The following is a 16,599-nucleotide window of genomic DNA, read 5'->3' on the forward strand; positions in this document are numbered from 1 at the left end:
ATCACCCTAAGTAACTCACTGGAGGCCCATGTGCTTCTTGTCATAGCAGCTCTGGGATCTACAGAGTTATAGCTCCTGACCCCCAAAACAAGGCATACATTTTTCAAGGGAAATAATAAGAATCCCTCTAGTTATAGCTGCTGCCAGGACACTTTGGACTCCTTGTCTGTAGAGAGCAGTTGTTGAGAAGAGTCACCATTTTGACAAAGGTAATTTAATCTGATGAGCAGGAGGATGTAGAGCTGCTTTTTACAATGTGGAAAAGAAGGAATACGTGCGCATTTCTTTTTACACCCTTGTGCAGTTTTAACTGTGAATGTAATCAGAGAATAGTATTATTACTAGGAGTTCAGACATCTCAGGGATGAAGTTTGAGCTTGTACAACCAAGTCAGCATAAGACATCAAGACATGTTGAAGTGACAGCTGAGGATGAAAGGAATGTAGAACGGACAGTGTAGTAGAAGGCAGACAGTTGTGCCCCTAAGACTAACTGGAGTGCTAAGGGCTGTAGTTTTTCCACTATCTTTCCTCATTTAAGTTTCCCTTAAAGAGGACAAGGCCATACAAACTTTAAACAAATAAGACTTCATAGACAAGTGGATTTTGACTGTGACAATCATAGTGTATTGCAGCTCAAATATCACTTCAAGAGAGATTGTTCTTTGCATACTGCTGATATAGTCAGCTGACAGCTTCTACTTACTGCTCATTGAAGATCCACCAGTGTCCATACTGGGACAATGCTCTCACTAGACTACTTGAGCCAATGAATAAGCACTATGGGAGGTACTAGCAGTAAGGTTTTCCTGCCCCATACACACTCATCTAAAGAACAGTATTTGCTCTGGGCTACCCATTGACCTGGCTGAGACTTTCTCTGAGTTGTAGTGCAATGCAACTGAGGCTCTTCCTATTTAGCTCTCTCTCTCACTTTTTTTTTTATTTTTACCTTTTGCAGACATGCAATCTTCCTGACAGTTTAGTGTTTCTCCCTATTTATTCCACACAGCCCTTTTCTCTTCACAAATATTACTCTGAATAAGTCTTTTGTACTTTCAATTATGTCTTAGCTTTTTGATTGTTGAAGGATAGGTCTGGGGCAACATTGAAGGTAGAAGTTGAATAGCATGGATGAAATTTACTAACAGTTTTAGAAATATTGCTGTATTTTATCAACCATTATAGCTCATTCAGTGTGTACTGGATAAATATAAGTATTAGGTCTAAATTTTTTTTCTTTTCCTCACCTACATATTTCTTCAAACACTACTCATTTGAGATTCATAATCACTATTATCATTTTATTTTATATCCTTTGAGAGTTTCTTTGTGCAAATACAAACACTACAGAAAATATAGCATATCCTTTCTTTTTTGTCTTTACTTTTTTCACTTAAATTTATATTGGAGATCTTTTCATGTCAATACACAGAGCTTCTTTATTATTTTTCACATTCACATGATGGTTTCATTGTATTACAATACTGTCATATATTCATCTTCAACAAATGTCTTATAGACAAAAATTAATTTTTTAAGCTTTTCGTAGGTTGCAATGAAAAAGCTTTTTGCATGTGTAATCTCTGCATATGTAAGGTTATCAAATCATTTAGAAAAATAGCACCTCTTTAAGAATTATGTCAGATAGCTATTCATTTCTGAGAGAAAACTGAACTCAAGATGATAACAAGAAGGCAGAAAGTAGACTGGGTAAAGTGAAGAATTTCTCTATGGTGTGTTCTCTTGCTCTCTCCTACCTTGACTCAGAAAAGAATGTGAGAAGCAGATTCACAGAAATATATAAAATGATTGAGATATGTGTGTAATTCTTTTGTGGGCATTTAAAGTTTATTGGTATATAAAGAAATTAACTAAAGGAAAAAAAATATCTCAAGGTCAATAATTAAGTTAAAAATTAACACCCCTGCAGGGGTGTTAAAGAAAAAAAAATATTCACTGGCACTTGTCGAAGATGGTAAGCAGATTTTATTCTATAGTTGGATTATCACAATACGTATAGGGACCATGGCAATGGGCTCTTCCAGTGTAGAAGAGAGATTGCGCTCAACTCTATATATAGCCAAGAAGCAGGGTTAGAGTCAGTGGATGGAAAATTGCTGGGAGGTAATATCAGGGTAAGAGAGGATTATGACTATCTTGATCTAACAGGATTCTAGTATTTCCTGAGGGACAGTAGAGGATGAGACATCTGTTCTTATATTAAGGGTAATTAGCCATCAAGGGTAGAAAATCCTAACTTGACTGACTTGATAAGGTTCTTGCTAAAAGTGAATTTTACAAGGAAATACTTAGGCCTAGAAGAAGGTTGGAAAAATTAAAGTTTTGTCAAGCAAGGAATCCTTGTCAGGGGTTACTGTCTACATATAATGCTCTATTTCTTTTAAAGTTGTGGAAAATCTGGTTCCTTCCTTTTATTTTCTGTTTACTTTTGCTGAATGCTAAGTTAAAAAAAGAAGTCTAAGGAAACATGATAAGGGCATTCAAAGGGAAGTTGCCACATTTTAACCTAAATGAGAAGTAGTTTCTATGCTGAAGCTTCAGACCATGGGGTAAAATGCTAGGTTGTTTTGATCTGAATCATTTAGATATTGAACAAATAATATATACATCACATCTATAAGTTACATGTAAAAAACCCAGCTTGTGATACTCATTGAAGACTTGTTTTTATTTTTTACAGTTCCACAGAAGTAGAAACGCTCATTTGAGAGTAGATATTGCTTACTGTGGTAAGGCCATTCTGTGAAACCAAGAGCTCAGTTGTTCTTTAAAGCAGCTTATGAATCCATTGTGCTTCAGGCTGAGAAACAAAGCAGAAAAATGAAAATAAAAGGAAAATTTTATTTATCTACTAATTATAGATAAGCCCTGTTGTGTTAAGGACCAAACCAACACACAGAATGACACAGATGGAAGGGAACTTAGATATCATTATTTCTTGTTAAAATGCAAGTCTCTGAACTCCACCTAAGACCTAAGAAGTTAAAGTCTATAAAATGGAATCCAGTATTCTGCATGTTCAACAAGCTTCCTCTGTGATCTTATGGTCACTGAAGTGTGATAGGTACTGAATATTAGTCTAATCACCAGTATTTATACAGGAACTGAAGGCTAGCAATGTTGCATCATTACTTTAAGTTCCCACAGCTATATCAATAAATTCAAACCTTAAAAATTGAAAATATAATGTAGAAATATAAAACACATTATATAACTTGCTTGAATTACTAATTTCACCACATTAGCACAAATATGTTCATATTTGCATATTATTGTGTACTGTTTGTCCAGAAACAGGTATATTTTTGCTTACTCACCATACCATAGTATTTCATTCCCTGCTTTATTCTCTTAATGTTATGGTATAAACTTTTTCCTCTTATTCTCTAAATTTCATCATAATAATTTTAATGAATACATACTAATCTGCTTTGGATTTTAGTAAACCTTCCTCTAATCGTATGCATTTAGTTTAATTCCAATGTTTTTCTCTTATAGAGAAAGAGACAGTATTTAATTCATCATCTTTCTGCATAAAGTTTGTTTTTTTTCCTGCTGAATTTTTTATTGCAAGTTGTTTTTTTGGAGTGGGATTACTGAGTAAATAGTATTGCCCAATTTATGACTCCCTCTACATATTCTCATTTAAGCCCCAAAGAAGGGTAAGCCAGATGATATTGGTCCCTTTCTTCAGTCAGCAGTGAATAAATGTACCACCATCACAGCAGTTGTGAAATATGTCTTACATAGATTATACATGTAAAAATTATATCTTATGTGTTTATATAATGATACATGAAAACATATGCATAATATATATTGCTATAATATTAAATACAATAATTATCTCACAGGGTTTCTTTCATTGTTAATCATGGTTAATATTATTTCCTGATTTTGCTTCTTATGTTTACTTCCTCCTTTATGAATTATCTGTTCTTATTGCTTGACCTTTGGTTATAAGTATCTTTGGTTGTATTGTCAGAAATGTGTCTCATTATAAGACTACTGATTTATTGTTCAGTGTTTCTATACATCTTTATGCCTCTAAAATAATTAGAACAAATTGTTGTCTAATTTTATGTTTAAATAAAGTATAACAGCTTTTAACTATACATTGTGATTTGGAACAGGCATGTAGAAATGTTGTCTGTGTTATTTGTACACTCAATGAATCCCCAACAATAAAAATAAAAGAAATGCTGCTTATATTCTAAAGCATTTCACATTATCTTGACTCCAAACATTTGAAATAATTTATATTCTGGCTTTAAGATTTTTTAAGGTTTCAATTAAAATATAATTATGTAGAAACAGCCCAATCTCACAAATGGATAAACTATGATATATGTACATGATGGAATATTATTCAGCAATAAGGAAAAATGGAAACTTTACATCTTTTGTATTTACTTAGATAGATTTGGAGAACATTCTTCTAAGTAAAGTATCACAAGAATGGAAAAGAAGCATCCAATGTACGTAATACTAATATAAAACTAGTATGAATAACTACACACTAACACAAGAAAAAAGAGACAATTAAATTCAACTAGTGGAGAGGGAGAATGGGAATGGTGAAGAGGGAATGAAGGAGGAGGTTTGCTAATCTCTTGCCTGATGGGTAAAATGTAGGGGTATATGGCACACTTTCTGGGTGAAGGACTAACCTACAACTTAGACTTTACCTAAAAAATGCAAGCAACATAACCTAAACATTTGCACCAATATGTTAATCTGAAATTTAAAAAATACAAAAAGAGTAATAAAAATGAAATTAGTGGAAAAGCAACCAAAATGAAACTTAATACCTTAAGGAGGAATTAGTTGGACAGCTCAGTGAATGATAGTAGGTGGTATGATTTTTTTTCCATATAGAAAAGAGTTTTGGAAATGTCAAAAAAATGGGACACTGTCTAAGGAAGTCAGATTATGGGATTATAAATTATTATTGACAGTCAGAAGTCAATGAGAAAATTTCAAATCTCATGGTAGGTAATGGGAAAAAGGGTAGACTAATCGTATACATGCTTAGGGCACAGCAATGTAGCAACACAAAAACATATTTATAAAATAGGAAAAAGGAATTCTTTGGAAATTAAACAATTTAAAAATATGCATTAAAAATTTTATCATGTTACAAAAAATAATTGTAATCATCTTCCTTTTAGCTACTTTATAAATTAGTATTTCTTTAAAAAAAAAACAACTTTATGAAGAGAGTTATACCAATATTTTACTATTATATTTGTGTCCCTTAGCCTTTCATCATGGTTACTATGCCAGTTGTCAATTTGTGTCCCACCATCCACTTTGTTTAGTTTCAAGTCTATAAATTCCATTTCCCCTATCATTTAAAATTATTTTTAAGTATCATCCTTTAATTCTCAGTCTATTTCATGATTCTATTTTACAGCTCTGGTATTAACTAGTTATGTGTTCTTGGATAAAATCTTTCCCATTGTCTCTGCCTGTCAAAATCTTGCTTACTTTCATGACTCAGTTCAAATGTCACTTTCTATGTGCAATGTTGAGAATAAAAGTGGGGAAAAGATTAAAAGCAGGAAGATCTCTTAGGAGGCTACTGCAATAATTCAGGACAGAGAGAAGAGTTACTAGAACAGTGGTAGTAGCAGTGTAGTTGATGAGTAGTAGTCGGATTCTAGATATACATTTAAAGGTAGGGCCAAAAGGATCAAATAAAGTTGTGAAAGTTAAAGTAAAGTAAAAGATGAATCTAATTTATCCTTATCTTATTCTTGCTATTAATGGGATTATGAATTGACTTTAATTTGCATGATATTTTCTGTAAATTTATTATCAGTAGATATTAGCAAGAAAAGAAAATTCTCTATTTATTGTTTAATGAGTGTTTTTGTCTGAAATAAATGTTGAGATTTATAAAATATCTGTTCTAAGGGCCTATTTCATCTTTATAGTTTTGAAGAATAAAGTGGATAAGGAAAGTATGTAAAGGTGGAATGCTTATGTGATATTTTGACTGTTCCTATTTTCAGGGAAAATTAATTTCTTGAGAAAAGGAGGCAAAACCACTAGGCTTTTAGCATCTTTATTTCCCAGGGTAATACTTTAAGTTCTTTGAACAAATATAGGAACATATCTATATATTTCCACTATTTAATACAGTGACTTATATAGAATATTTGTTCAAGAAATATTTTTTCTCTTAACAATTTTTTGTTAAATCATAATTGTGTACATTAATGCATTTATGGAGTACAATGTACTAATTATATATACAATTTGGAATGCTTACATCAAACTGGTTAACATAGTTACTTACTTGCCCTCACTGACATAATTATTGGGTTAAAACTTTTATAAGAACACAGTAAGTAAAGCAAGCAGACAGACCTCAGAATGGGAGAAGATGTTTGCAGGTTTGATAACTAGAATCTACAGAGAAATAAAAGTAATTCATAAGAAAAGAACAAGTGATCCCATTTCATTGTGGGCAAGAGACTTGAACAGAAACTTCTCTGAAAAAGACAGGGACATGGCCTACAGACACATGAAAAAATGCTTATCATCTTTAATCATCAGAGATATGCAAATCAAGAAATATTTTTTAAGAATATGAAAATGAAGGTGTATGATTCTACTGAACATTACTAAATTCCAAATATAAACTTTCAAATTTTGAGATAAAATTTAAAATACACATGGCTTGTTCTAGTAAAACCGTAAAGTTAATCCACCAATAAGTATTTATTAATTACCCTATATGTTAAATAATTCTGTTAGTGGGTAATATCAAGCCAAAAATTTGAAAACAATGTAAGTATTATGGTATTTTGAGGGAAAATTTATTTTTGAAAGAGATAATTGCAGAACAAGGGGGAAACAATTGCAGAAAAAATGAGGTATAATATAAATGAAAGCACAAAATCAGTAATAATATTAATAAAGTCTTAACATTTATAGCATAATGATTTGGTATTCACAAAACCCTTTCATAGTCTTTTTTCTTATTTGTATATAAGAACAATTTTTTATAATGAGCAAGTTAGGTACTATTGTCCTCATTTGCAAATGACTCAATCCAAACCACAAAAAAACTCTGAAAACTAGATAATGGTGGATTTTATCTTTAAATTCATTTTTTCCTTACCACGTGCAACTTAAATATTGGTTGAATATAAAGGACAATAAACGAGAGTTTGAATATTAAAATATTCTAATCATATAGACTTGGAAATACCTACAAATAAGTGAAAATGAAAGCTATAAAAATAAATGAATGTTCCCAAGTAGAAAATATAGAGAAGAATGAAGGTCTAAGACAAAGGCATAGAAAATAACTTTGAGTTAGACATAAGAGGAAGAAAATTTCCAGAAATGGAGAGAGAGAACTAATATGAAGAAAGGAAGAAAGAAAACCATAATAGTAAAAGTTCAAGGAAGATAAAGGAAGAGACATTTCTGATAAAGGCAAGAGGTCAGAAAAGAATTCAGATGGAGTAAAGGGTATGGGCTTGCTGACAAGTCATAATAGTGGGCAATTAAAAGAGCACATTTTTAGATTAATATGAGGGTACAAATATTTAGGTTACACTGTTATCAGTTCAAAGATAAAGTTCAAGTTGTACTTGAGCCCTTCCCCCAGGGAGTGTGCTGAACACCCTCACATTGTGGACATTAGGTGATATTCCACCAGTTGCCCTCCCTCCTCCCCCTTCCCCTCTCCTCCCTCTCCCCTTTCCTTTGCTAGACTATACTTGAAAAGTGAAAACAACCCCATTTATATGTGGGCAAGAGACTTGGATAAAAACTGTGAAGATGAATGACAAATGACTAACAAGGACATGAAAAAAGGTTTATCATCCCTCATCATCAGAGAAATGCAAATCAAAACCACTGTGATATATAATCTAATTCCAATGAGATTAGCCTACATCACGGAGTCCCAAATATGCAGATAATGGTGTGGGTATGTAGAAAAGGGAATCTGCATTGCTGGTGGGATTGCACACTAATACAACCTCTATGGAAAGAAGTATAGGGAATTCTTGAAGAACTATATGCAGACCTTCTATTTGAACTCACAATCTCATTACTAGGTATATACACAGAAGAAAAAAATCATTTTACTACAAGAACATCTGCACCAGAATTTTTATTGCAGCTCAATTAACAATTGCTAAGACACGGAATCAAACCAAGTACCCATGGACTAACAAACTGTTGTATATGCACACCATAGAGTAAGTACTCTTCAGCCATAAAAAGCTGGATATTTTACATTTTTTTGTGTTTACCTGGATGAAGCTGAAACACAGTCTTCTTAGTAATTTGCCTCAAGAATGGAAAAAGTATCTCACTATTAATATGAGACCAATATATACAACTACACATGAAAAAAAGACCATGTTGAAAAAACTTAAGAAAAGGGACTAGAAAGGAGAACAGAAGAGAAAAGTAGTGGCACTGAGAAAAACATTACAAATATATTTAAAGTTACAATGTAATTAATAAAGTAATCAAAAACTTAAGTAGAATTATATTATAAAGAGAGGAGATGGGATGATAACTACAACCTAAATCTTCATCTATTGTGGCAGAAATCCAAAAGAAAACATGTACAGCTGAGATAGTCATATAAAGATATTAGTTAGGGATGTAGCAAAAGAAGTGGTATTGATATGCAAATATGTCTTTCTGTGTTCCTATGCCATTACATTATACTAGTGCTTGAATATCTCTTTATCAAATATAGTGGGATGGCATCAAGTAACTCTAAAAGTAACTCTAGAGTTTTTGTTTGTTTGTTTGCTTTGGTCAAATCAGTTAACAATGGTGCCCAAAATACATGACCTCCCAAGTTATAACTATATACTATACAAGGGTCTCTAAAATCTCTAAAAAAACTCTGAAATCCTAGTTATATTTAATAATTATTGAATTTTCCTAAAAATAATTCCATATGATAGTATTTTCAATTAAATGTCATCTTTTTGTGAGTTCTAGTTATTCAATCATTTATGTTATCTCATTGACTTCATTAAAGATATTCCTCCGCAATTATATATAGACATGTGATTTATCTCTCTAAAGCACAAGTATAAAATGTCCTACTGTGCTAGTCACACCAGTTTTAATTCACAACTCATCTAGTTCAATTTCTTATTTTAGAGATGACAAATCAGGCAAAGAATAGGGGAGGGATTTACTTGCATTATTTTTATCACAAAAAAGCACATATCTCAGGGGAAAAAAATGCAAAAATTGAACCAGACCCCACAGTTCTTATGTATTTAATTTATGTTTTGTTTGACTTCACATTGAATACATACTTGGAAGTGCTCTCCAGTTTTATACAAACAACTTCTACTTCCCCTGAACAGAAACAATGATTTTTCTTTTTCTTTCTAATTTTCTGGTTATTTGATTTTCATTCTATTGACTTCTAATTAACTGTGGAAATTAACAAGATAAGCTTTTTAATCAAATGCCTAGTATTGAGTATAATGTCATGTAAGGTGTCATTAGGTTACAGTACCTGCCTGGAAATAAAATATGCTATCAATTAATTGATTTTATTGAGAAAGGATGACAGTTAAAAATATTGATTGCTTTATTTATCAACTTGCATATCTTCCACTGAATTAGTTTCTTTTACATTGTATTCATATAGTGTGGATGAAAAAAAGTCTATACACATCTTTTTTTGAGGACTATTGATTAGACTGTGGCTCCATGAATATGCATAATACAATACCGGATAATGTACTAAACACATTACATATTTTATTTTCCTAAAAGAAAAGTCTTATTAATATGTCATTTTATATTAGAGAAAAATGATTATCCGAGTTATTAAGTTTCCCTAAGGCATCCTGCTAGTACGTGGTAGTTCAAGGTTTTGAATCAAAACTATATAACTCCAAAGCTTTAGGTAGTAGCTACTAGATGATACAACATATTCAACAATTCTCATTTTTCAAATAATATATATAGTTCTTTAAGGAGAGATATTAGGAAATTTCCTTTACTAATTTATTTTAGTAAATGAAATTTCAGTTGTCACAATGACCAGTTTTGGGCATTTGGGTCAGTTTATTATAAATTAGGGATTATTTTTATTTGTTTTAGCCATTGTTAAAAACTACCTTATAGAAAGTGGAGGGAAAATAGCTGCCTAGTGGCATCAGTTGTCAAAACATCTCAGAAAGAAGGAAAAATTTTACATGAAAATAAAAAATAACTCAGGTACAATTCTGAGAGAAATGTCTAGAACATAACAAAGATTCCATGGGAAGAAGTTGAAGAATAAACAAGAAGGAACAAGATTTTATCAGATTTCAACCCCCAAGGAATTTAGAGTCTTATGGAAAGGGGACTTGGAAGTTTTTCTCCTCCTTTCACACCAGACCTACAAGCTTCCAAACTATTGAAGAGTTTCTGTACCTTCACAAGCCCAAAGATGTTGCTGCCAGTGAAGTTGGAGCTTCGTGACAAGAGAGCACTGGGATCTCACCAATAACAGGGTTGCTTCCCCTCACCATAGAACTAGGTCAAGGTGGTAGTTGCCATAGTACTTTTCCACTATTATTTGCCCTTGTCATGCCCAGGGAGCTTCAGTCCTTCCGTTTTCTTATCACTGGTCCCTGACAATTTTATCCCACCATTTGCCTAACTGCAGTGGTTACAGTAGGGCAATGGGTTCTGGTGTAACTGTGATTTCAGAGCTTGGACATTCAGGGTAGGCTGATTTCTGGGAATATGAAAGTGCAGTGAACCAGGGGAGCCCTTTGGGAGAAAGGGGACAAGAGTCCCACATCTACTACATTCAGACTCTTCTCCTCTCTTCCCTTAAGAGCAGTTTTCAAGTGAGTTGACATAGGTATGCCAAGGGACAATTGTGCTGTAGCTCTTATGAGTGGCTTATTTCCTTATCTTGGTGTGCTCATAACACTCAGACTTTCAAAGAGAGTGGAGTTTACTTCTTTTCTCCTAAAGATCTGCAGTGGATGAAGGCATGCTCAGACTGTGAGCTCTCTGCTCACTGGCTCTCTCCAGTTCTGCCCACCTGACTGCTCTGGCTGAGTAGGGTATAACCGAAAGCAAAGGGAAATGAGGACTGCTGGAGCACACCACAGTCAGGTAATGACCAGCATGCTTCTCCCAGAGTGGTCAGGGATTGAACATAGAGGATCAGAGGACAGGCCCACAGACTGGATTCCATACCTTCAGGTTTCAATAGTGTTGTTCAGAGGAACAGAAAGAAAATTTATGAATTAATCTTGGGATAGGAGGGAGCTGATCTAAAACAAAAGCACAATGTTGGTTTGAGGCACAGCATACATGTGGATTACTTCTTTCTTCACTGCAAAGCCACACATTCAATCCAGGGTATAATACTGGGCAGGAAAATTCCTGGCCTGCAGTGGTACTTCTGGTAAGTTCAGCTAGTTTGGGGTGTGTGAATCCCAGACTGCCCTCCCTGTTAGTTGATTTTGAGCTTGAGTAGGGGCACTTCAACCCTTCCCTGGTAGCCTTCCTCAGTAGCCTGGGAACTGACCTTAGACCTTTTCTGGGGAAGCTTTTGGGCCAGCACTTGTGGAACCTAAATATAGGCTCTCGAGACCCAACCTCACCCAGTCTCACTCCTTCACCTACCTCAGCTGTGGTAGAGCACAGGAAAGGGTGCCCTGGGAACAATAGGATTTCACTCACTATCTGGGACATTGCAATGTTTCTCCTCATTTAGTAGAGTGAGGTACAGGTCCCAAATACATGACTGCAGCTGGCTGTCTCCTACAAGTGACACCTTCTTATTGGGAAAACAATTTGTACAGCCCATTATGGCATTTACCAATTCAGTCATACAGGGGTTGGCTGACTTCTATCCACAAGAACTTTATACTGTCCTAGAGACTAAATCTCCTAATATAATTCATACCATTAAGAAAACTGCAGGAGTAGAGAAAGAACAGGATTTCAAATAACTCCATCTCTTCTCTGTTAACAAGAGACAGGGAATCTGAGCATGTTCATAGCACATCACCACTATACCCTAAAAACAACTAGCAATTGAGAAAAATCATCACAGTAAGAATACCTATAACCAAAGTATCCATCCAGAACTTAGACCTCCATCAAAATACACATAAGCAAAGCCAAAGGTGCTTGCCAAACATATGCTATAGTCACAAGTTTAAGAAGTAGGGGAATAAAAATCCCATCAAAAACAACAAAAACCCCTAAACAAGAAGCAACTAGTTAAGGTGCTCCAGTTGAGGAGGAATCAGTGCAAGAACTATGAAAGTATGAAAAAATCAAATTGAAAGGACCACACCAAAAGATCAAAACACCTCTCTAGCAATGGTTCCAACTAAAATTAAAACACTGAAATGACAGATAAAGATTCCTAAATGGATTATAAGGAAGCTCAATGAGATCCAAGAAAAAAGAAATGGAAAACCAACTCAAAGAAACAAGAATAATAATTCAGGAAATAAATGAATAAATTACTAAAAAGATAGATATATTTTTAAATAATCCACATAAAATTTTAAAAAAATAAACAAAAGATATTTAGGGCAGTATAAAATTCAGTGGAAAGTCTTAAGGATAGATTATGCCAAGTAGAAGCAAGAATTACAAATTTTGAGGATAACTCTTTAGAATTAACCCAGTCAATAAAAATAAGAACAAAAAATCAAGAGAAAAAAATCTACAAGAAATATGCAATTATAAGGCTAAATATAAGACTTATATAGAGATATGGGCATCCCTGATTGTAAAGAAGAAAAATAGAATGGATGGAAGACCTATTTAAATGAATATCTGAAAAAATTTCCCTGGTCTTGTCCGAGATTTATATATCCTGATACAAGAAACTCAGTGAACATCTGGGAGATTTATTGCAAATAGGGCATCAGCAAGGCATGTAGTTAACAGACTAGCCAAATTCAATGTGACTGAAGAACTCCTATGAGCTATGAGGGGAAAACATCAAGTAACTTACAAAGGAAAAACCATCAGACTAACAGAAGAATTTTTTTTTTTTCTGAGACAGAGCCTCAAGCTATTACCCTGGGTAGAGTGCTGTGGCATCACAGCTCACAGCACCCTCCAACTCCTGGGCTCAAGTGAGTCTCCTGCCTCTGCCTCTCATGTAGCTGGGACCACAGGCACCCGCCACAACACCTGGCTATTTTTTGGTTGCAGCCATCATTGTTGTTTGGCGGGCCCAGGCTGGATTCAAACCCACCACCTTAGGTGTATGTGGGCGCCTTAGCTACTTGAGCCACAGGCGCCGAGCCTAATAAATAATTTTTGACAAAAATCCATAGAATCCAGAAAGGAAATAAGTCCTATTATTAATCTTATTAAATAGAATAACTTCAAGCCAAATATTTTTAATCTTGCAAAATTAAGTTTCATAAATGAAGGAGCAAGAAAGTATTTCCTAGACAAGCAAACATTAAGGTAATTTGTCACAACTAGACCTAATCTACAAGGAATGGTTAAAATTGTTCTATATATAGAATAGAATGATTGATACTCAGTAGAGTAAAAATACCCAATGAATTAAAACTCCCATATTTTATTAAACAGTAACATAAGGGAGAGAAAAAAGCAGCTAGTTAACAATGAAAATGTTTACCAGAATTATATCTTCCATGCAAATATTAACATGAATATTAATATTCTTTTAATGTTCCACTTTAAAAAATGTATATTCACTTAGTGGATAAAAAACCAAAACCCAATTATATACTCTGCAAGAAACCCATTTAACTAAAAACATATCTACCATACTTAAAGTAAAGGGATGGAAAAGAATATTCTTTGCTAATGATGATCAAAAGCAAGTAGAAATAACAATTCTCATTTGAGATAAAATAGACTTGAAAGCAAAAAATTAAAAAAGAAAACGTGGCCATAATATAATGGAAAAGGAATCAATTCCACAATACTAAATATATATGTACCTAACACAGAAGATCTCAGATTCCTAAAATAAATTATACTAAATTGAAGGAAAGACATGTACAGTAGGATTATAATAGCAGGGATGTCAAACTTCACTAACATAATCAAATAGATTATCAAATCAGAAGACCAACAAAGAAACACTGGACATAAATGAGACTCTAAAACAAATGGACACAACAGGTATTTATAGAACATTCTACCCAAAAGCTAAGTCAGATACATTCTTTGCATCAGCACATGGGGCATTTTGCAAGGTAGATCATATGTTAGGTCACAAAACATGTCTCAACAAACTCAGAAAAATTGAAATCATAACACGTATCCTCTTAGACCACAATGGAACAAAACCAGAAATCTATTCCAAGAGGAATTTCAAAACCTCATAAAAACATGGAAATTAAATAAGTTGCTGCTAAATAATCCTTGGGTTATAGACAAAATAAAAATTTAAATTAAAAAAGTTCACTTTATTTGTAATTCAACTTGTTAACATGTTGTTTAGGATATTGCATCCTCATTTATAAGTGAAATATGTTTGTGATTTCCCCTGTATAATAATATACTTTCTCCAATTTTAATATCAGGTGTATCCAGATTAAGTAGAATGATTTTGATGTATTTGGCATAATCTTTTTTTTAAATTATCTTTTATAATTATCTTTAAATTATCTTTTATAATTATCTTTAAATTATCTTTTATAATTATCTTTAAATTATCTTTTTTAAAAATTATCTTTTACTTTTATTTATAAATATTAGTTGTCTAGTTTTTGAGACTTTGGAAAAAAATAATAAGAAGTTAACTGATGACTTCATACTGAACCTCAAAGTATTCTATAATAGACATACTCTTACCTGACAATGTGAATGTTACTTTCTTTGCATTATTATTATTATTGCTTAATATTTCAATGCAGCAATCATCTTTTCTAAATGTGTTTATCTTTGTTCTTTATGAGGTTTTTGTTTCTAGTCCTTATCTTAAACATTGTTATTGTTATTAAATTTTAAGCCTTTTTAATTTTGTGAAGGCAAAAAGTGGAAACCTAATAAACACATGTATATGTAAAAAAATAAAATAAAAAGTTCACTTTAACAACAAAGGTGACACAAGTCTCCAAAATCTATGGGATACAATAAGAGTAGTGCTAAAGGGAAAGTTTAATTTTAAATGCTTACATAAGTAAGAAAGTTTACAAATTAAAAACCTAATGTAATACCTTCAGGAAATAGAAAAAAAGAACAAATCATACCCAAAGTTAGCAGATGAAAATACTCACCAAAATGTAGAGCAGAATTACGTACAATGGAACCCAAAAAATAAAAAGGATCAACAAAATAAAAAGATAGTTCTTTGAAAAGTTCAATAAAATTGATAAATTAATAGCCAGAATAATCAGAAATAGAAAAGAAAGAATCCAAATAAACTTAAGTAGAAACAAAAAATGAGACACTACAAGTGATAACACAGACATAAAAAATATTACTGATAACTACTATGTAATCCTCTATGTATGAAAAACACAATAACTAGAGAAAATGGAGAATTTCCTGCAAACACACACCCTCCAAAGCCTGAATCAGGAAGAAATAGAGATCCTGAAGACCAATAATAAGCATTAAGAGTGGAGCAATAATAATAATTTAAAAATTTCTAACAGAAAGAAAGCCCCAGTCTAGATAGATTCACAACCAAATTGTACCAGACATACAAAGAACTAATAATATTTCTACTGAAACTATTGTAGAATAGGAAAAAGGAGGAAATCCTCCCTAACTCATTCTATGAAGCCTTTATCACTTTGATACTAAAGCCACATAAAAACGCAAATGAAAACAACTGACCAACATCTCTTAGTAATATAGATGTAAAAATTCTCAAGAAAATACTAGCAAAATGGATGTAACAGCACATCAAAAACGTAATTCACTATGAATAAGGGGGTTTCATTTCAGGTCTGTAAAGATGGTTAAATATATAAAAATCAATAAGTGTGTTCTACCACATAAGCAGAATTGAAAATAAAGACCATAAGATCATCTCAATAGATGCAGGAATAAAAAACAACAAAAACATTTGAAAAGCCTTCTATAAACAAGGCACATAAGGCATATAAAGATTTAAAATAATGAATGATATAGATGAAAAAGCTATGGAAACGCCATACAGAATAGGGTAAAGACGAAAATATTCCTCCTAAGAACTTGGAAAAGTCAAGGGTGCCCACTGCCACCACTTCTATTCAACATACTACTCGAATTCCTACTCAGACCATACAGGCAAGAGAAAGAAATAAAGGGTACAGCACATTCTGAAAGAGGAGGTAAAAGTATCACTTTCTACTGGTTATATGAACTTGTATCTAAAACACCCTAAAGACTCCACCAAGAAACTCCTAGAACTGATAAATAAAGTCAGCAACATCTCAGGTTAAAAAATAAGTGTAAATAAAATATTAGCATTTCTATATAGTAATAACTGTCAACCTGAGAATCAATCAAAGATTCAATTCCATTCACCAAAACTACAGGGAAAATAAAATAATTAGTAATATGTTTATCCAAGGATATGAGAGATTGATTAAAGAAATAATAAATGACATAAATAAAT

The 16,599-nt window shown here is 32.8% G+C and overlaps 1 protein-coding gene across 1 annotated transcript in view; it reads right to left on the bottom strand.

The window, feature by feature from the left end:
- Window positions 1–2,670: 2,670 nt before the first annotated feature.
- CYLC1 (cylicin 1) overlaps window positions 2,671–16,599 on the bottom strand; it is a 74,641-nt gene continuing 60,712 nt past the window's right edge. The window contains exon 4 of the mRNA XM_012813899.1: window positions 2,671–2,823. Coding sequence (XP_012669353.1) covers window positions 2,791–2,823 — 33 coding nt within the window. The 3' untranslated portion in view covers window positions 2,671–2,790. The remainder of the gene's footprint in view (window positions 2,824–16,599) is intronic.

The sequence above is a fragment of the Otolemur garnettii genome, unplaced genomic scaffold (genome assembly GCF_000181295.1).
Source record: "Otolemur garnettii isolate 467f Iridium unplaced genomic scaffold, OtoGar3 scaffold00333, whole genome shotgun sequence".
Lineage (NCBI taxonomy): Eukaryota > Metazoa > Chordata > Mammalia > Primates > Galagidae > Otolemur > Otolemur garnettii.